The sequence below is a fragment of the Harpia harpyja genome, chromosome 7 (genome assembly GCF_026419915.1).
Source record: "Harpia harpyja isolate bHarHar1 chromosome 7, bHarHar1 primary haplotype, whole genome shotgun sequence".
Classification (NCBI taxonomy): Eukaryota; Metazoa; Chordata; class Aves; order Accipitriformes; family Accipitridae; genus Harpia; species Harpia harpyja.
In genome coordinates, this window is record NC_068946.1 from 3,285,907 (window position 1) to 3,307,647 (window position 21,741).

At 43.5% G+C, this 21,741-nt stretch overlaps 1 protein-coding gene across 2 annotated transcripts in view; it reads right to left on the minus strand.

The window, feature by feature from the left end:
• Positions 1-5,627: 5,627 nt before the first annotated feature.
• Positions 5,628-21,741, minus strand: part of LOC128143698 (ATPase family AAA domain-containing protein 3) — a 30,007-nt gene continuing 13,893 nt past the window's right edge. Inside the window, exons 11-16 of one of the 2 annotated variants that reach the window (XM_052791207.1) lie at positions 21,555-21,679; positions 19,146-19,197; positions 18,163-18,233; positions 14,441-14,608; positions 13,738-13,846; positions 5,628-6,043 (exon numbers count right to left, since the gene is read on the minus strand). In XM_052791207.1, coding sequence (XP_052647167.1) covers positions 5,864-6,043; positions 13,738-13,846; positions 14,441-14,608; positions 18,163-18,233; positions 19,146-19,197; positions 21,555-21,679 — 705 coding nt within the window. In that variant the 3' untranslated portion in view covers positions 5,628-5,863. Of the gene's footprint in view, positions 6,044-6,103; positions 6,496-13,737; positions 13,847-14,440; positions 14,609-18,162; positions 18,234-19,145; positions 19,198-21,554; positions 21,680-21,741 lie in introns of those variants that run through there. The other variant, XM_052791208.1, reaches the window with a different exon arrangement.

Consider the following 21,741-nt stretch of genomic DNA (forward strand, 5'->3'; position numbering starts at 1 on the left):
TTATCCCAATGCCTGAGTGGTTGATGTCTGTGGGAGAGATGCTGACTGAATCACAAGGTCCAGCAGAGCACCAGGAATCTGTGAAAGCATTGACTAAGGGATGCACATCATGAATGGCCTGGGGATTGCAAGAGAAGCAGGGTGGAGAGGTAACCGTTAGAGAAAGGTTTTTCTATTGTCATTTTTGGCTTGTGAAATTCTTGGGGGACAGCTGACTTACAATGAGCCCTCAAATTAGATCCTAGCTCCTTGCTCCCCAAGTGATGCAGTTACAGTTGTGCTGCCTCTCAAGATACCCCAGGACCATATCTGCATTATCTGCCAAAAGCTGACACAGCAGCTGGACTGCCCACGCATGCCCATTTGCTGCTACAACACCCTCCTTGTGCAGGGGTGACTAGTAATCCCTACTCTTGCTGCAGCCACATTACCCTCCAGCTCTTCACTTGCAGGTGGGTTTGCTATGTACAATCTCCTGCATTTGTTTTGGTTTCTTTTGCGGTGCTTTTGTGTGTCTAGGTCTTTGAGCTGCACTGACACCAAAGGGCTGTGCGTGACTATAAGCCAGGCCCAAGAGAGGAGAACCCCCTCGCAGGGAAAACGCGGACCTGGCAGGTTGCACACCAGGTGAACGTAGGGACAAACCACCCCCAGGAAGCTGCAAACTCTGGCATGTTTTTGTCAGGATCCCTCCAACAGATCCCCGTTACTCATATCCATGTGCCAACAGCACTCAGTCAGCGGCGGCAGATGATGGGCTGCCTTCCATAAGCAAAGAACCTCCTGGAGCAGCAAGGCTTCCCATGGCAGGCCAGTGACTTGCATTACAGGCTGGGCAAATGAATCAGATTATGTTTTTTAAAAAACATATAGGGGGAATAATAATGTTGCGATAAAACGGAGACAGCCACAGACAATGGATTATAAAAGAATCTGTGTGCTGCTTCTCCATTCAAAACACAAGTTGGCAGGGAAATACTTCCTGGGGAGACTCCTGTCTCCCATAAATCCTACAGTATGGGACATGCGCTGGTGAGAAAGTGCACAGCACTCGTATCCTTGTACTTGCACAATGGAACTTTCCTCCCAGTGTATCACATTCAAAAAGAAATACTTTTATGGATGGCAGCTGAGAACAGATAGATGACCATGTTATAAATCTGTCTCCCAGCTGCAATGTTGAAGCACAGAGAAGGCGTTTCAGCTGGCAGTGGCAAAGCTGGGGAGTGATGGATTGCTTGCTAATCCATCTGCTCTTAGATTTGCTCTCCAATAAAAAATACTATTTTAATAAAGTGCTATTAGCTCATAACTCACTCAGTGTCACAGAGAGGAGATAACCTCAGCCTGGGGTTGCCATCCTGTATCCCTGCATGGAGTGTTAACAAATAGCTAGCTGGGTGCCACCTCCACAGGGACATCATTCATCCTGTGAGCAGACAGCAAACCAAACTTACTGATGAGGCTGGCAGAGGTGACAGAGGCCCTGCATTTAAATCTTTGATGAGGCAGGAGTTGCACAATGACAGGTGGCCTTTTTTCTCCTTTCCTGTTGCATTCCACATGAGCAGCAGCAGTGACAGCAACTGGCACAGCTATTCAGCGGGCGGTAGGGCATGAAATCACCTAACTGGTGGCTAGGAGCGACGTGCATTGCAAGAGGGACAAGGAATCTCTTTTCAAAGGCAGGATTTAGAGAGCTGGTAGCAATAGTGCCTGGGATGCACTGAGAGAGCTGGCTTCATCAGTCCAACAGCCCATGGCACATGATGGGAAGGAAGTAAGAGTAGCCTGCAAGCGTGAGAGAATGGATGGAGAACTTTATTTCCTGTGGAAATAAAAAATGAAGTGTCAACACTGAAAAAAGCAGCACTTTCAAGCCTGACGGCTACAGTTGTTCCAGGCTGCACTAAGGCTGACCAGGTGCAGAACTGCAGAGTGCATCAGCTACCCGTATTCCCAGCATTCCCCGTGCCAGTAACCAGAACACAAGGATGTTGAGCTCAAACCATGGGATCATTTGCCTGGAACCTACCCCACCAGCTCCCAAAACACTCTCAGGGAAGAACAAATAGCATCAGCTCGTACAAGTGGAAGCCCATGCCATTCTTTCAATGCAGCAGGAAGAGATGAAAACAACTGGGTTGGAAGATTGGACCCAAGAAAAACAAGTTGTCCTCACCACTGCTGCCACTCCTTACCCACCTTACCTGACAGATGTAGCACCCCAAGTCTCCTCAACCCTCTTGAATCAGGCTCATCTCTGGCTTTTCTGTTTCACCTCCTCAGTTTTTCCCAGCCTAGGTGCCACCTCCTTCTCTTCTTCACAGGTGGGAAGTAAAACATCCATCATTCAGCAAGGGTTTGATAAATGATGTATCCAAACTACCGGACTGGGTGTAAACAGTCCTTCTGCCGCCAAGGGTAGAAGCGATTGTGGACTTTCTGGCATCGTATTAATAGGGATCTCTCAGAAGGGGACTGGGGGACATGCCTGCTCTGCCCAGAGCCACAGGCTTCTCTGGAAAGGAAGAGGAGAACTCACTGTGAATTTCAGACACACAGATGCTGTCACGATCTACCAGGCAGGGGCTGTGGAGGGAGATTGTGAACAGAGAGAAGAAAACAAGTGAGCCCTGAAGCGCTCCGCTCCTGGGTTTTCAACTAGCACCAGGGTTGCACAAGAGCCTGCAACACGTTGCTCACAAAGCATGAAGAGCACAGATGTGCAAAGCTCTGACCAGCTCATTGTTTGTGGATTTTTGAGGGTGAAGTGAAGTTGAGACACACAGGACAAGTTCTGTATATTGAAGAGCCCTGTTCCTAGGACTAAGTTCCCAGTATAAACTATAGAAATGGCTCTACTTGTCCCTCTCCCACCTCTTAAAGGAAAATAAACTAAAACCAGACTTCGTTTAGTAGAGAGAGCATCATCTTCCAGGCTGCCCAAGAAGGGGAAAGAACTTTGCCCCTTGGGATACAAGCAGCACCAGCTAGTGAGTCACACCGGAGCGATGTTTCAATACACACCAGAAACGCTAAGGCACCCACATGTTCTCAAAAGCACCCATGTGTCCGTCTTCAAGACGGACAGTCCTTTCCATCCATGTGAAGCCCAGGCAACAAGGCTCAGGTGAGGACCGGTGGTATCTATTGTTAAGAGTGGTCATTAAAAGCCCTTAAAAACTCACTGGAAAGTACTTCTATACTCAGGCAAACCTGAGAACCCTTAGGTCAGCCTATGCCTCCTGCTGTCTTCCCTGCCACAGCAAGAGGCTACTTCTAGCTAATTGATCTCCCGAACCTGCAATTAATCACTGTTGCACAGCGCAGAAGCATGGATCATAGCTGCATTACAAGCGCTGTGCTCCCTCTGCTTCCACGTAGGGACCTGATGCAATCCGAAGGAGGAATCGCATGAAACAGCTGAGACAGCAACTGCTGTGCCTTTCACAGAGCTTTACAGCAGGATTCTCTTCCCAGCTATCGGCATCAGCAAAAGCGCGGTCAGACAGCATAAGGACAAGACAGAGTACCTTTCCCCTCCCTCCAACTCCTTTTGTGCTTTACAGAGATGATTATGGAAGAGAGGGGAAAAGTACTGAAGGTGTGTCACAAAGAGATTTTAATCACACAATTTCAGACTGCTCCCTCACGTAATTCATTAGCAAGTTTCTTTTAGCAGAGTGGCTCTGCTTAGGTACCTTCCAACTCTTGGGGGTTAACAGAAATATAACTCTAGTAAAATCTAAATAGGAAGGGGAAAGCCTAGAATAGCTAATCCTCTAGTAAATCAGTGGACTACAGGACAACTCCACCTAGGTTGAAGGGGAGGGGAAAAAAATATGGCATTCAAGTTTATTTCAGTCCTTCAGAACATAAGTATGCAGTTTCAGTTTATACAGCAGTTCCTCCCTTTCCTCTGCAGCATGCTTCCCACAGCAACGTGCCTTGCAACAAGTTAAGTGTTAGTGGGGCAAGCAAGCCTGGGCATACACTACTGCTGTGGGACACCTGTCCTTAACAAAGGAGCAGCTTCTAAAATGCATCTTCAAATTCTCCCTTGGCATCCAGGGGAAAATATCAAGAGAACTACTTTGAGAGAAGATGGCAGCCCAAGACAGTGAAAGTTTGCAGCCTCAAGAACTATTTCTTTCCTGATGTGCCACAAGGCTGCCTGTTCCGAGGACGCTGGTGACCAGCCCTGTTCCGCTCCCATGCTCACAAGCTCTTGTCAGGGTGCATCTCTCAAAACTCTGTAACAACCACCAGTGAAATGGACAAAGCAGAGATTGCTGTCAGTTCCTGTCAGAGAAGAACATCTCAGCAAGGTACTCAAGGGCATAGAATTAGGTCAGGCAAATGTGCTTGCATAGTGTAGTTCCAGAAGGGGACTCAGAGCAGAGTGCAGAGTTCAAATCCAGCTCAAACTCAGAAAAAAAAAAAAATCAAGAGATTTTTCTGACCTGTCTCTTGTATGCACACAGATAGAACAAATGTCATCTGATCGAGACAGGCTTGTGTTCACAACTTGACAATGGCACATTTCTCAGTTGTTCCAGAAATGCAGCAGAAGACCCATGTAGCAAGAGCAGCTTGGTGGCAGGCAGCCAGTAGCAAAAAAGCCCCACTCCTCTCTCTCTTCAGACCATGCTGGACACCTGTATGCCAGACAGACTTACTGAGCCTTGCTACTCACCTCCTTAAAGAGAGAGATGATTTACTTAGGGGGAGGGAAAAAAAAAAAAAAAAATCCAGGGCTGCTCTCAGACTAGCTGTAGCAGCAAGTACCTGGCTGGAGAAAGCCAACAAAGCATTGTGGGCTGTATAGTCAGAATAGACACATCAGAACCTGGGAAGCAGCGGTTCCTGCTGCAGCTCAGCAGTGTCTGAAGGGCTACCTAGCATCCTGAGCAGTGCTTTCAAGACTGTGCTGTAGGAAGTGCCAGTTGCTCCACTGCAGTTCAGATAACCTTTTGTGATCCAGGGAGCGCGAGCGGTTATTCTACAATGCTACACTGGAGGGGCATAAAAGCTCTCAGGCTTGGAAGGAACACTTAGCGCTTTGGCACTGAGGAGTCATGCTCCAGAGCTTTTAGTCCCTTGCAGTGCACCGCTGCAGGCCGGCTCTACAGCCATTCTCCAGGAGACTCAAGCACAAAGACAACAAAAGGCAGCAGCCAGGCATGAGCAGGTGTAGCTACATCACAAGGAAAGTCCCAATACTTATAAGCCAACCCACTGCACAACTGTAGTTTCTCCTAAGTGTTGACTCCAAGTTAACCAGGTACAGCTGTGAACCACACCAAATACACCTCTGTAACATGAAGTCTACCCTGAGTCTGTGCAGGGGTGACAACAAGAGAGCAAGGAGCGATGCCATACAGAGATGTGAAGAAGGAGGTATGTCATGGGCAGGATCTGTAGGAAAATGATGAGAAATACCTCTGCTGGAGCATAAACCTGAAAAAGTTAGATATATGGGAGCAGCAGGCTTGGACGGGCCCTGGGTTCCCACAGGCCCATGTCACTGGGACACTCCGGAACAGTGTCAAATAGCTGAAAAGAATTTGGTGTTTGGGCCCCTCTAGCAGGCCAGGTCATACAGACTAACACAGTCAATGGTATTTCAGCAAGGGGGTCCTTTAATACAGTTGCTTCTGCCTCATTTAAACCATTTTGTTCTCTGGTGTGCTTTAAAAACATAAAATCAAAGGCAGAGTGAGGCAGTACCCCCTTCCCTTGGACAAATGGACACATTTCTCACAACACATGATTCCACCAAACACTGGCCCAGAAGACCCTCCCGGATTTCTCCCATGCCCACTTCCCCACACATGCTGGTCTGAAGCCTGCAGGCTTCTCACACTGGTGTTCCTTTGGTGAAAGGCAGGAGTGGGTTTCTGCCAGTCCCTTTGCTTGCTTCAGCACCCTCTGTTTTCAGCCACTCCATCTTCTGTTTGTGTTGCTGCACAGCATCAGCTACCCGGGCATCAATCATGGCCTCTGTAAGAACACCATCCTCTGACGCATAAGCTGCAGCCTGGAGGGGCAAAGACAGAAGAGACAAGTTAGTGATAGCAATTCCTGGGATCAGTGAAGATCTGAGGCTGGTCCCTCTCTCCCGTTTTCTTCTCCATGCATGTTTGCCCCCCACACTACCTAGCAGAACATCCAGTCTTGTTCTAAGTCAGTGGTGGTACCCAGAACAACCTGGCATATCACCATCAGAAAGGTTTTTCTTGATGCAGCTGTACCAGGAACTGAAATACATCAACTGCCCAAGCACACAGAAACATGCACAGCTGCACTAAAGTCTTTGTCTCTGAGCTACTAACAAGCACCTTCGCCTACCTGCCTCTGGATTTCCTGGGAGGCAAGGTCTTTGCATTCAGAAGAGACAAGGCCACAGGTTCATAATGCTGAACATAGCCAGTATGGTTAGGCTGCAGTCACACTTGGCTTGTTTAAATTTCCTCTCCTGCTTTAAAAGTGCTGCACATATGAAGCCAATAAGGTAAAGAGTAATAGGTGCATATGGTGATTGAATGACTCCATCCCAGACAATAGAAAACGTTTTAAACACTTACAATGGAGAACTAACATCAGTGCTAGGGTGAATATGGGCAATGTGGCACCTCTAAAATGATGTCTAATGTGCACTGATCTTGCTTTCCTCATGGGTTCTGCTAGGAATCTCCCTTGCACCACCTCTGTGCTGTGTCAGCTCCCACCCCATACTCATCTGTCCATGGGACCTCCCTTTTTCTCCCCGCTCCATTCATACCTCAACTCCTGTCTCTCCCAATTCTGCTTGGTAAATTCACACTTCGTCCTGTTGCTACTTCAACAGGCAGTGTAAATTTGATCATAGTTCCTTGCAGAAAGGGCTGAAAACTCCTGACATCCTTGCCAAACAGCCCACAATACTTCCGGTGGCAGCTTAGGAGAAACAGGACTGCGTGCCATCTCTCTTCAGCTGCAGCAAAAGTATTGTCACTTTTGTCCAAACATGCAGGACAGCTAGGACTCCAGTGATGGACATTTTGCAGATGACAACACAAGCAGCTGTACCCTCCAAGGAAGGGAAGGATACTTATGCTGTTAGCTGTACCCATCTCCAAGGTAACAAAGCAACTCCAAGCTACAGATTTCTAAATCTGGTTACTCCCTATGCAAGTGCTCCTGCAAGCGACTCAGTACTGTGGTTCCTTGTACAGCTATGCTAGCAAGGGAGCTTGACACCAGTCATGGTGGAAACCCCCTCCAGCTTCTCACATCCATGCTGCCTGCCCCAAATAGCCCCAAATTTCTGTCCACATCTCTCTCCTTCCACAGAGCTATCACATCACGGTGATAGCTCTTCACATGCCAACCCTTCTGTCTGCAGGGCGTTCCCCAAGATCCCAGACAGGCTGAAGGTATTACAGTAAGGTATTACATACAGGCTCCATAAATCATTAATGGTGCAAAACATCAATTATACCAAGCAACGAAGTTTACTGCAAAAGCACCACAGAAAGAAATTACGGTTGACCATTTTATATACCCACTGTCCAACGATGTAGATGGGAGAGAAGACAAACCCCAAAGTAAGTTGTTGCACTGGTCATTATCATCACAGTACTGACTAACCCAGTAGACTAAGTACAGTAGACTATACCTGCTTATTAGATTATTCCTTCTGCAGTGAGGTAGCAGTAATAATTTCAAGAAATGAGCAAAAGGTTACCCAAGCTGGTTTTTAGCCTCCCCTAGCCTACTTGCCAACCCTTACTTGGTAGCCCTCTTTGGGGAACTGGTTAGATCACAAGAGGTCTCACTGCACAAGCCACACGTAACCATAGAGCTGGCAGGCACCGGTTTTTACTGCAAGAAGCATCAAAACAGATCTTTCCCTGTGCAAAACCTTTGTAATCCTTCCTTAAGGCAGAAGTGACAAGTTAGGCTAATGCTCATACTTCAAGTTAGGAGTAAACACTGGCCGCAGGCAAGGAGTGCGGAGAAATAGAAGGTCTGCAAATAGAAAATTCACTTTGCATAAAGGCACTTGTCCTCTGTATTCAACAACAGAACAGGAGGCATCCTGAACACGAGGCAGTTACTTCCCACAAACACCAGAAGAGCACTGTTTCCAAAACCTGCCTGCTGCCACAAATATTTATACAACGCATATCACAACATGACCTGTCTTCTGTCACCACTGTAAAAGGGGCATGGTGGAGAGGTTCTGTTCAGTTGAAGCATCCTCTCTGACTCACCTCCATAATGTGCCCACCCCCCCCCCCCTTTTTTTTTTTTTGCAGGACATGACTGGGGACTTAAAGCTAAAAGAAGCCAGCACCCTTTTGTCAATGCAGCCCTCCAGCCAGGAGGATTTAGTGTTTTAAAATAGAGTAAGTGTTTTCCTGCGATGTGTGTTATGTGCCTCCACAGAATAGAGACGATGTCTTCCCTTCCTCCCTGCCACTGCATAGACCATAAATTCAACTGTGGAAACTCCTGCAAAGCTGTGCAGTTCACGCTCTGTTGATTTTCTCAATGACTTTCTATTTATAGAAAGCCTCAGGCCCTAGCTGTCAAGAAAGCAAATGGGAGAAGCAGCTGTCCCTTCTGGGAGTAGCTTGCACACACACACAAAAATGGTACTGAGCTTCATTTATATTCATACCTCTACATTCTGCATGGACAAATTTTAACCCATTTTCCCCAGCGCAACTATTCATGTTTTATAACTCAAATCCAATTATGAAATAACCTGAAAGCAAAGTATGTGGGGAGGAAGTAGAGGGATGGAGCACAGATGACAAGTCCAGCCTAGATGACCTAATGGTTCATTTCAGCCAAGAACCATGGTTTATTTTAACTTGGCCAAACTAATCCGTATCCTTTGAATCACATTTATAGTGCAAATGGTCTGCTCAAAAAAGACCCCCAAAACACAAGCACCCCCTGCTCCCCCACACTTACTTATAATGTTTCTTCAGCTCAGACCACTATAGAAACATTAAATTCTTCCCATAAGTTGGTCAGGTTTTTATTTTTTAAATATAAACAAGGTTCAGGGAACAAAAAGGCATTTATGTCAGTGGCACACAAGGCAAGGAAATGACAGGAAGCTCACCTCTATCGTTAACACTGGGACATAAAACTCCTGGGAATTCTCTTGAAGTGTTGCCAGAACAATTTTCCAGAGATTACAGCTTGGAATATTGAAAGGTTGCTTTTCTGACATTTTATCTAAAGCATATCAATGAGTTTAAGTACAGGGTGCAGAACTAGAAAGTCTGCACATTACTATAAACAGATCTGAAGGGAATTTTTAAGTGTATAAATGCATCTAATCCATACTATACTCACAAAGGATTAGATATGGGGAATGGAAAAGCACAAGGACAAAAGGCAATGATCAGTCTTCTGCAGAAGAGATTAAAATGGATTTCTAGCATGCAGACTATTAGCTGTGCCAGACAGCAATATATTTCCCAGCACTAGAGGTTACACCCTCTGCTTTTCTGCATCTTATTTTTTCTGTTTGGTAAATTCAGGACAAACTGAGCCAGACTGAACAACAGTGAACTAGAACTTCATGTAAATGACAGCCAATCAATTTCAAGCCCAGCTTATAGTGGAATTAAGCCTATGAAAGCTGCAGCTATTGCTCAGGCTTCTAGTTTAACAGAGATGTTTTTGTTGAAAGCCATTTTGGCAGAACACACCAAAAACATCTTCATGGGAAATGACTGTGAGGCCATGGGACAGCAGAGTGGCCATATGCTGTTGTTCTAGGTTACTCTCAGCAAAAGCCGATAGCTATGATAGTTTCTCCTCCTACTGCTTCAGAACTCCACTTTTTCCCAAACCATCTCTAAGGTTCAGTTCTGGCCATAAGAGATGACCCCAGACAAGCTAAGTAGAGCTGATGAGCATCCTAGCATCTCAAAACTCCATCAAGTCCATGATAAATACCTTCCTGTGCTCCCTGTTCATTTCCTCCAGCACTTCTGCAGATTCAGGAATGGAAACAGGAGTAACAATGCAGATTCCTCACTGCCTTTCCTAGTACTACCTGTGCTACATGGGTGATCTGATTAGGTTTCATCACAGAGGTTAGGACTAGAATTGCAAGCAACAAGGCTGCAGTCAGCCTGAAGTAGTAGCATAGACCCTGTGGAACAGGGCAACACTTCACCATAGATTAAGCCTGCCATTCTGCTCCCTCCACATTTGTCTCTGTTGTCCAGACACTGGCTGAAGTTTTGTTCCAAGACATGTCTACAGAGGTATAATGCATACAGACAGCAATACTACAAATGGCTGTTGGGGGAATAAACTAATTAAGAGAATATATATAAAAAGCTGAGGTGAAATAAGTGACAGGTATGTTGCAATTAAGTCTACACTTTGAGGATTAGCTCCAAGTCACATCAGGGTACTATGCAAAAAAGCTGAAAGCAAAAGGCAAACAAAATGCTCCCACCCAGCTCTGTGCTCCAGCATTCACAACAAGCAGTTTTCACTGGGGCTTTGTGCTGTAATCTTCCCCAGAATGGGTCAACTGAATTTGTTACACAGAGACCTTAGGCACAGTGCATTTCAGCAGCTGTTGTGATGAGCCTATCTAGAAGAGTGTTGGAAGCTTAAACGTCTTGAGACATAGTTGTCTCAAGTCTGCTTTGAGGACTTCTAAAGAGCACTAGGCTCAAGACATCTGCTGTTTACCAGCTCTGTAAGGTGTTAATAAGATCAGAAACAGAACTGTTAAGAAAGATACCTTGTTCTTCCCTTTTCTTGGCTCTTCCTGCCCTTCATCTTCTCAACTTGTACATCATCTCACACTCTTCCTGCCTGTGTTGTTAACTTGAAATAATGCTTTGGATGAAGAGGGGTTGGGGTGGAAAAAGCAACTGCAAGTAGGGAACTGAGTAGGAAGTCCAGATGTTCACCTTAACTACAGTCACACAAGAGGCTCCCTAAATCCTCAGGTTAAGCCCTTTTGTAGATTCCTTATAGCTCCATACATCAAGGCGGACAAAAGTATAGCTTGCAAACTGGTTAAAATTCAAGTGTGTGTTCATAAAGGTGCTGCTCGCATCAGGTTATTTCCCTCAGCCATCTTTGGCATGCAGCATCTTGAATCAAAAGTTCAGTCATACAGGAGTTTAAAAGACCAACAGTTCAAGAGTTAACAGTCCTATCTGTAGTATATAACCACCGTACAGCTGTTGCATCCAACTGAGGGAAGTCTGATAAGCATTTTCTTGAGCCAGTTATGCTGGTTCATATAGCCCCTACCTACCCTGATCCACCCCCTCAGATGTGCCAGGACAACAGGGTAGCTATGCAGTTAACTTGTCTTGCCAAGCTATTTTTAATTCTGATCAGGTCTCTGACCCAGTTCATAGTACAGCCATACAAAGAGATGTACCGGTGCAATGGGATGGATAGCAGAAAGGCAGGAATATGAAGCAGGACTAACGCTGCCAGAAATGCTTGTAAAACCGCAGCTTTAATCCTTCCCTGATAGAAGACAGCATTGTATCAGCTACAAAGCTACCTGTAACAAGCTATCTGTTAGCACTGACCCAGGCCCCAAAATACAGATACCATTCAAGAGATCAACTTGCATCAAGAGTACTTAAAACACCTGCTTACAGCAAGGCTTTTAACCACAGCTACCAAAGTGCCATACCCTTGATACTTTACATAGCAAAAACAAAGGCAGGTGTTAACAAGTCTTGCCACAGTCAAAAGTCAGTGGGCCAAACCTGGCATAAATGCAGCCTTCTGTAAAGCTCTAGTCAAGCTCCAGTCAGTTACAGCTCTAAATTCCTTGACCCAATGACTGAAAAAGAACCCTACTGTAGCACTTAGGATCAACAACTCTGGCAGGCAGCTCCCAGGGCAGTGTTTAATACAGAAATCTTACCCCTTTTAGTATGCTCTCACAAACCTGCTAGTGGACTGTTTTCTGACAGCAGAGAGGAACATAACCTCCTGCTGCAATTTTACATAGAACCTTGTTTATGGTTCTGGCACTATGAGGTACATTTTAAAAAGTGATCAGAGCAACAACAGTAAGGAATTAGTCCGTCCCCCCCCCCTTTCCCTTCCTTCAAGATTACTTAAAAGATAAATGATAAAAGCTGAGGTCGTTCCCAGGGAGTAATGACAAGCTAGGAGATAAGGGGTGATAAAAAGCAAAGCTGATAAAAAGCAAAGGATCATTTATCACAACTTTTTATTACAGGAAATGCCTGGCAGCAAAGCCTTTCACATAAATAGCTAAGGGGGTCTCTTCTAAATGAAGAGAAATAAAGAAATTCTACAACAATTAGTGGTCTGCTTTCTCTCCCACATCACCGTCACTCAGTTTAAGACAAACACCCTAGGTCTTTATCCTGAGTTTCAAAATCAGAAGCCCACAAAAAGCACAGCTGTACTTGGAAAAAGCACAGCCATGATCTACTGGCTCTGTGAAAGGCAGAATGGCCCAAGATTCTGGTCTTTCTTGCCACCTGTCAGCTCTCCAGAATGGTGCCTGAACACATGCTAATTGGATACCATGGCAGTCCACCTAACACCCATCAATATGCACTACCTTGCTCTGAATCTCAATTACTTGTCAAGCATCTTGCTAAGCTTCTTGACTGAACTGGTAACAACACTAATCTGGTATGTTTTCAGGCAGTTACAGAAGAGAAACAAATTAAAAGTAAATAAAGCTTTATATACATTTTCAGATGACAGCATACATTTTGAAATATGTTTCAATAATACAAAATTCACATAGTAAAATTCACCAGCTGTGTGCTAACATACAAAGAATAAGATAAGAACTAATAGCACTCAAATGGCTGATTTGGACCTCAGCTCACGACTACTGCAGTTAAATGGCTTAGAAAGGATAAATACTTACTGTACCTTAAAAGGTAGAAAAACAGTAGAATCAGAAATGAAATGCACAAACTTTGTAAAATGTTTGTGAACTGCTAAAAAAAAAAATTAACACACCCCCAACTTTCTCTTTACAGTACCTGAAAGGAAGCTGACATTATTAAGTTACATGACATACAATTTGGAGCATATTCCTTAAATTTATATTACTAGTTTATAAAAACACACAATCCAGTAAGAAACTGGCAGCTGTGACAAAACAAGGTGAAAGCCTGATTAAAAAAAAAAGTGCTTAAGGTTGTCAAGCATGTGAACAAGTGCACTCAAAGTGATTGCATTTCTTATTTCTACATAGATACCATGCATGTAGAAGTACCTAGTCTTTTCAGCTTCATTTTCCAGTTAGTTTTGTTCCTTCAATTATTCAAGTTGCACTAAAAATGTGTTAAGAACAAAGTAGGGCAGTAGGATGTTATAGTGTCCTAATGCTGTCACACCTATGGGCAACAACATTAGGTATCTCTTTTACTGAGCTTCTTGAGCTGGAACATGAGTAATGACCAGCATGATTTGCCAAAACCCATTCCTAACTCACTCGCTTTACTTAAATTCAGTAAGGGATTTCCCATTAATGATTATAAAAACTGTTCCTATTTATGATATGAGGAATTATGCTGATATACTCACACCCACCGCAGAGCTAGCAGCATTCTAGCACTACCGTATGGACATAAGGAAACTTCCAAAGCGAGACAAGATCTGAGACCCCAACATCAAACACTCAAACCTTCCAGAAAGGGAAAACAAAACAACAAGCCCAGTGATAAAAGCCCTATTTACCTGCCATGCCACAGCAAGCTGAGAGATCTCTCGGCCAGACATGCCTTCTGTCAACCTGGCAATCTCTGAGCATTTCTTCCCATAGTCAAACTGGGCCAGCTTCAAACGTCTAAAAAGCAGAAGAACAAGGATTATTTTACATGCAGCCGCATGACAGAACAGGAGGGTGAAGGAGTCAGAGGTAGGCTTTGTAAGGAGCAACACTTCCAATGAAATCAAAGATCAGATTGGATCAATCTCTGTAGAAAGATCCAGCCTGAGTACAGAAGTTGTTCTCCTGGGCCTAGAAAGCCCGATTTTGTGGCACAAAGAAATGTGCGTACCTGGATTAAGACCAAAAAAGTACAAGACTGCACAGCACACAAGGAAACGAGTCACTTGGTCTGATTTGCCTCTTAAGCCAAGCAAAGACAAGTGCCTGGATATGAGGAATTCCAACAGTGTTCCTACTTGCATTATTGCCTCTAGTGCAGTAACTGGTCTCCTAAATTTTAAGGGCACAACAAACCATGGCATGAAATTCTAGGATGGCATCTCATCCTGTAACAAGATAGCAAGAGGCATCTCTCCAACTCTTATCTGTACTACTTGTTTAAAGTGGGTTTATAGATAGTGTGACAGAATACACAGAAAAGGAGATGAAGAAAAGCAATTAAAAAAAAGAGAATCCTATAGGGTGGAAGAGTTCTGCAGGGATACTCACTGTTTACCCTCTGTGGCTGGCTTCAAGACATGCCTATCAAAATACATTCTCACAAGCCGCTCCCGTTCTTCTAGCTGGGGCAGATCAAAGTTCACCATTTCATCTATTCGGTCATTGATAGCCCAATCAAATTGCTCAGGCTGGTTGCTTGCTAAAACAAGCATAAACCTGAAAGTATGAAAAGAGAGGAAAGACTGAAAAACCCATAAAAATAAAAATCAATGAAACAGTCTGAACATTGGGAACTGCCATGGCCAGTATCAAAGACATTTCATCACCTGACATGTCTGAAGATTCCTTAGAAACAGCTTTGTAACAGCATCCAAAGTGACATACTAAAATGCAGTGCAGTTTAAACTCTTTAGAACTGAAATGCGTTTAACTCAGTACTTAGCCTTCCAATACCAGCCTTCCCCAGTCTGTCCCTGCCATAGAAGCCTAATTTATCACTTTACCCACAAGCTCCCTCAAGTTAGGAATATCACAAACATTTAGCAAGAGTACAACCTCCCAGAGACCTCTAAGTCTGAAACCTTGGAATAAGGCTGGACAACACTGAGAGATACCCATAACAAACATCTCCAGTTTAAATCCCAGTTTGGGGAGCTGACTTCAAGCTGCTAACTGCATAGCACCCTAGAATCATGAGGCACTGTCTTAGTCTTGCTTTGAAGGTATGAATGGCTACCAAACTGAAAGCCAACAGCATTACTGAAACCTCAGCCAGCAGAACGAGCTGCAGAGCATTGAATGGACTCAATCTGGCCTAAGAATAAGAGGAGTGTACCACTGCTGTGTCTGTGTATGGGAAGGTCATTCTTCAGCAGCTGGTAAAAGTCGTTTCCTTCAAGCAAGCCTGATAACACATTCCTGCTACCAAGTCTAATGCGTGCAGAAAGAGAGGCATTCACAATGGGTACCATAAAACAAAGGTGGTTTGTTTTACCAAGCTTTGCTCCATGGTACAGATGTGCCAGCTTCCAGGTCCTGCTCTCTCCTGCTGCATTTTGAAGCCAGAAGCTCTTTCTTTTGCTATGTAATAATGGTTCTTCCCCCTGCCAATTCTACTGTAATGTTTTTACTGATGTTACCACCTTAACAGTGCATTACAATTTGAAATGGGTTTTTAACCACAGCTATTGGAATACTGATATTCTTGCAGTCTATTTAAATTCTAGTCTACAGGTGGCTGTGTTCCTTGCCATCATTTCTGACGATAACTTTGCCAACCCAAGAGCCACACAGGCATAAAACTATTCTTTTTCTACCAACAAGGACTTCCACCAAACCCATGCAGAAACACAGCTTGGATAAAGGATTGACGTACAACCTGATATTCAGGCCTTGCTCATTTCTATTGTGAAAAATGATACAAATGAGCAAGAGATACAGGCACAGTCAGCTACGCAGCAAGAAGATGCAGAAAGTTCTTTGGGAAGTTTAAGCCAGCAGTTCACAATACTTAGTACTTAAGTTACGTTGGTGACAATTCACTGGTAAAGTAACGGTACTCTTCAGGGTCTCACCAAAACAGCTAGATTTACATGCACTATTAGACTTATTCAAGTGAACTCCCATTCATGGATACAGGACTCCTTATTGCCCAAAGCAGCAATAAGGCTGTTCAGAAGTAAAAAGCAGTGCATGAATCACAAGGACATGTTCAGTCTCCTAGAATGGCTCACAGTTTAAATTAGGGTTGAATTCAACATCTGACAGAATGACAGCCCAGCTGTTTTGAGTGGAGGCTTAGCACCCACCAGCACCAAACAAGCCTACCCAGAGCTCTGCTAAGGTAGTTTAACATCAGAGGAAAGAACCGTCCCCTTAACACCCCCCACCAGTCATTTGCTTGCAGTGCCATTATAAATCTGGTCAAAACCATAACTTTGCTAGATCCACAGCAATTGGACATTACAAGTCTGAAAAGGACTATTTCCTAGAAAAAGGGGGAACTCTCTAAAGCTAAAACATACACGTTATTGTTCTTAAGAGTTCTGCAGTTCCATCTAAACATCTTTATCATTTTTGCAGGTACAGGGCAAAAAACATTTCTAGCGATCACCTAGAAGCTCAGGATATCTAGTCTTCATCTTAGAAAACTGTATTTCTATCTTAACCACCATTTGCTCTGGGTCCTGCAGAACATATGTATTTTGCCAATACATATTTATTACATTTATTCTTGCAAACAGCAAGTACAACATCTTTTAAATAATAATTATACTCAACTCAGCGTTTATAGTGCAATTCTATATAATCATTTCAGAATAGACTCCCTATCCTCCCAAAGAGAAAACCAAGGATCTTGCAAGGTTCTTGCAGGCTCAACACCTTGCTTTCTAGCAATCTACTCATTTTGGAAAGTCACACCTTCCAAGGCACCTCACTGTGACAGAGAAGGGTACGGAGAAGCTACATACAAGCAGCTATCAGTTAGAGCTGCATTGGTCTTAACAAGTTCGAGAGACCCCATGGGCAGAAAATGCCCTGCTGTTATCCTGAAACAATGACCTTCTAGAATATTTATTTCAATGTCATGAGGTTACTATAATAGGTGTTTTACTACAAACTTACTAAGGGAGCCGTTCATCACTGCAAAACTCACCTTCCCGCATACAGAGACAACTTTTCTTTTACAAAGAAATTGAGCCAACAAGAAGTTTAACAACTAAGTAAAGTTCACACACACACAAAAAAATTAAATCAAAGGTTACTTAAAAAAGGTCGAGGAAAGGTCACCTCTTTATTACAATAGCCAAGAAATGGCTCTTGTTAAACTAAGCAGCGCTCTGCAAGAAGTTAAAATTAATGTGACAAAGTGAGCATGGATGGATTGGCAGTGAAATTCACACACATGCATCTGTCAAGTCAGCCCTGCAATCATCTGTGTTTAGCAAATCTATTAGCAGCCTTGAAGGAAACAGCTCTGGGATTCCTACATTTACGCGCAACGTTACACACGGACATACCGAGCAGACAGCTCATGCAAAAGAAACGGGGTCAGATTTAAACTCGTTTGCCTCAGTTTCAAACCCACCCCCACTGCACACACATGCACAGCATAGAAAGAGGCCAAAGTACTGGAGAGGAACAGCAGCTGAAACAAGCACCTGCTGATGCTTTTTTTAAGAGATCGTGAAACATCCAGACAGTATCAACCCTGCATTCTCTTTTGTGATACTGATTTTCATGGGCCCCATACTGTCCTTGCATAAACAACAGTAACTTATCAAGAAAGAGAATGTACTCATTAAGACAATCGATATGTTCAAATACCATCCCTGTCTCAGCAAACAATTTCCCTACAGTGCTGGAAGGGAGCCACACACAGTATGGATGATACGTGAAAGGGAACTGCTCACCACCACATACCATATGCAGAGGAAGCATTGTCCTGAAAGGCAGTTCAAGATCCCTTTTGCGCATCTGCTAACATGGGCCAAATGAACACCCTTTTTACAAGCACTGATCTCTACCCTGTGTACAACCCTTCTGAGTTCTAATTTCCAGGTCCCAGGAAGAAATAAAGGAGGAGCAAGTGAAAATCAAAAATTCAGTATATAGACTGAACTAGGGATATTCTGTGCAGATTTTTTTCAAGTCCTTAGTAGCACAGATCATACATTTCCAACTTTCATTTGCACACCACAGACCCTTTACAGTCTTTCCTCAGTTCAGGGAAATACCGACTGCTGTAAGGGCTGAAACTGGATACTTACTTGTTGCTGTGCTGCCCTGTTCTGTGCAGGAATGCATTTAAAGTTGCTCTGAGATCTTCACTGATTTTCTCCTGCAAAGATGAAATCCAAAGGAAGGTCAACTGCTTGGGGACCTAAGACAGGTCACAGCTTTAAGCAGCATTATTGACAAAGTGAGTTCTGTTATTGTCAACCATTTGCATTACAGTAGAATCCAAAAGCACTGTAATACCTTGGAAAAAAAAAGGATCAATTTATATACCCAGGAAAAAGGTTAGGAATTAAAGCTTCCAGCAGAGAGATTAAATATTTACCCACAGTCATTCAGTGATTCTCTTGATTTCAAACCCAAGGCTCTAACCATTGGCCCAGGTGGCTTTCTCTGCTGAACACTATTTTAGCTGGGAAGTCCATTAAGGTACTTACAGGAAAATAATCCACAGCAAAGAATTCACTTACACATTCAAAGTAATCTCCTAGGGATAGCTCTTTAAATAGACTGTTGGGGTTCAAGTAGCAGGCCCAGATTCAACGTACAATATGGTGACTTACTTTGAAAATATAAATCATTTGTATGGGGGAAGATGCTAGCGTAGCTTTGTTAACGTAGTGAAAAGCAGTTGTTACGAAAATCTCCCAAGATAAGTATCTGTTGGGACAAAAAACAAACCCTGCAGGGTATCAGCTCTGCAGTGTGAACAATCTTCTCTTGTTTTCAAGATAAGCCTCTTTCTTTCCTACTGCCCAGTCACTTGCAAAACCTCCAAAAAGATTGTGTCACCTATCTCTTGTAGGGAGGAATTCTCAAGTCAGTCTTGAGATGCTCATTCTATTCAGTTGCAAGATGCTAATTCCTTGTCTCTCCATCACTGAATTAGGTGAGTAGTAAGGCACTTGCCAGTTTTACTCTTTTGCCTGTTGAAGCTAGTTAATCAAGTTAAACAAGAAGGCTGTCAGCTGACTAACTCTGCAGCATGCACAGGTAACGGACATAAAGTACTTACTGTTGCCCTCTTCCGTAGAAACGCATCCGCTTCATCCACAAATAGCAAGAGGCTGTAAAAGGAAAGCACTACACAGTAATAGGAGACAGGTAAGTGAGGCTCAAATGGCTCAAGGATTCTCCTGTCCCACTACCCATAACTGTGACCAGCTGTAAACCCCAAGGATTACACAAGCAGATTCATTTCTTAAGGCAACATTTCTCAGCTAAGCTACAGCAACTTTTCCATTGCAAGCATTTGGCCCATCCCAACAGTTAAGAAAGAGGTATTAGCTTAAAACACGTTAGGCCATAAATCTGTCTCCAGGCCTCTGGAGTTTTGTTTCTTGCTGTGCAGAAGCAGACTGAACAGAAGCAATTCTAGGGCACAGGACCTTAACTTCCTCCAGATTTTTAAATATAGATGGGAGTTTTCATAGGCATGGTTTGGCAACGGGCTTGTATCTAGCAGTACTGGTATGTTACTGCCAAGTTGGAGTAGATCTTTGAAATTTAGACTGGCTCCCCAAGTGTTTGTGAGAGTGCTTATTTTAGCATTCCCTCCTATTTAATGGGCGCAAGTGTACAAGACAGGTATGCAAGCATACAAGAAATCTTGGTGACAATGGCATTTCCTGCCATTTTTCTTCCTTGTATCATTCTGAAAACCTCAAACCAGAGTCCTCCCCTGCAATTTGCTTTGTTATTTTGGGGGGTTTCTCCTTTCCAAACTGCACTAGCAATAACATAATGGTTTTACTACCTGTGGAGAAGTGAATTAATAAAGTCAATGAATAATTCACAAAAATAAATTCATTTATAACCCAAGGGTAGTGCTCTTCCCAAGAGACAAAGCGTATAAAGATGTTTATCAATAACAGAACCAAGTTGCTCATAAAGCTGTCACAGCTTGTATTACCTTCTCGCCTAGCTTCAAAACCAGCTTTCAAGGGATTTCAGGGCCTATTAACATCTTTTACTCAGCTCCAGCTTTTCTGAAAATATTCTCAGCTACAGTCTCTGCAGAGAAGTGTCTTCTATCACAACGGCTTTCAGCTAATAAAGGCAACACAGAACTAACAGCTAACATTGTTGGATACCCAGAATAAAATCTGCTTAAATACTAAAATGTTACTGGAGGTTAGAATATTGATGTATATGGATACGTGTAACCTTTGATCACAACTTTCATAAGATGGCTATCTGAAGCTTATGAAGTTCAAATGCACAGAAGTTTTTATCACGACAGAGAATAAATTCAGACCCAGGCAGTGTTGTGAAAGAGAACTCTAGTGAAAGCATCCAGCAGTCTTTGTCCAGTTGAGTATCTTCATATCTCTTCCAACTTCTTTTTTCTAAGCTCACTTTAATTATTACACCTTTCCTTCTCTAACTCCTCAGGGTAGGAGAAGCTTAAAGAGTTTAAATCCTTAGGACATCTATTCTGCATATTTTTGGGTTTTTTTAAAGGGGAAATAGAAACATTTAGATGATGAATGCAGCAAAGATTAAAACAGACACTGGAAAATAATGCCCATCTAAAGCAATCAGAGAACACATAAATCACCAGTTAGCCACATTTACAGAAGACCTGCGATCAAAACAGCACAAAACCCCAAACTGACACCCACTGCAAGTTCTCTATTGAATTTTAATATCCTGGCTGGACAAGCAACTTCTTAGCTACCTCTGGACTGCAAAAATCCATTTACACTAGTATGAACAAATTAACTACTCTTACAAAATACTCTTACAAAATCAGCGAGCCAAGATTTAGCCTCAACATGAATGCTTTTCTGCAGATAAAAGTTTGCTTTTAAAGGTGACTGAAAAAGCACAGCAGCTTGTGACTATTACACCTATCTAACGTCAGTGCCTTTAGCATCCGTCTCCCCCTTATCCTCTTTTACTTCTTGTAATTTGCTACTTCTGCTTGAGACTCAAAAGTAAACAAGAAGCTGGATCCAGTATCAGAGCCTAAAATCTGAGCAGTCGCAACAGGGAACATAATATCCAGAGACTGTAAACACCTGGTTGCACCTCCATTTGTGCTAAGTCTCCTAACTACCATCAGAAAGCTAATCACTCTGAAAGAAATGTGTCCCAGCCTTCAAGCAGGCAATATCTCTCCACCTGCCTGGTGAGATCAGCAGAGAGTCAAGCAATGACTGATCTGGAAAATCTGAAGTAAACAAGAAGGGTTTGAGGGAGCAGAAGAGCAAAAGCTTTCAGCCTTTTAAATATTACTAAGCAGCAAGAATTCATCCATTCCAGGAAAACTTTAGCAGATGTTATGCCTGGTCAGTATTACCTCATCTGTAGAAGAGTATCATTCGATAACAAACAGAGATCAGGGGTCTGAACTACATCGTTGCAGTGAGTTTCTTTGAGCAAGAAACCAAATTCAGTATTGAGAGGAACCCCTACTTACCCTCTCCTACTGGTGTTTGCCCAGTCAAAGAGCTTATGCATGGCAGTAACTCCTTCCCGCCCCATGGGGGCAACATCGCCACCTGTCATGATGGCATAGTCCATGCCCGAGTGCACAGCTAATTTCTGGAAGGAAACAAAAACAGTGACTTAAGCACTCTCTTTCACTGCAACACCACGGAAGATGA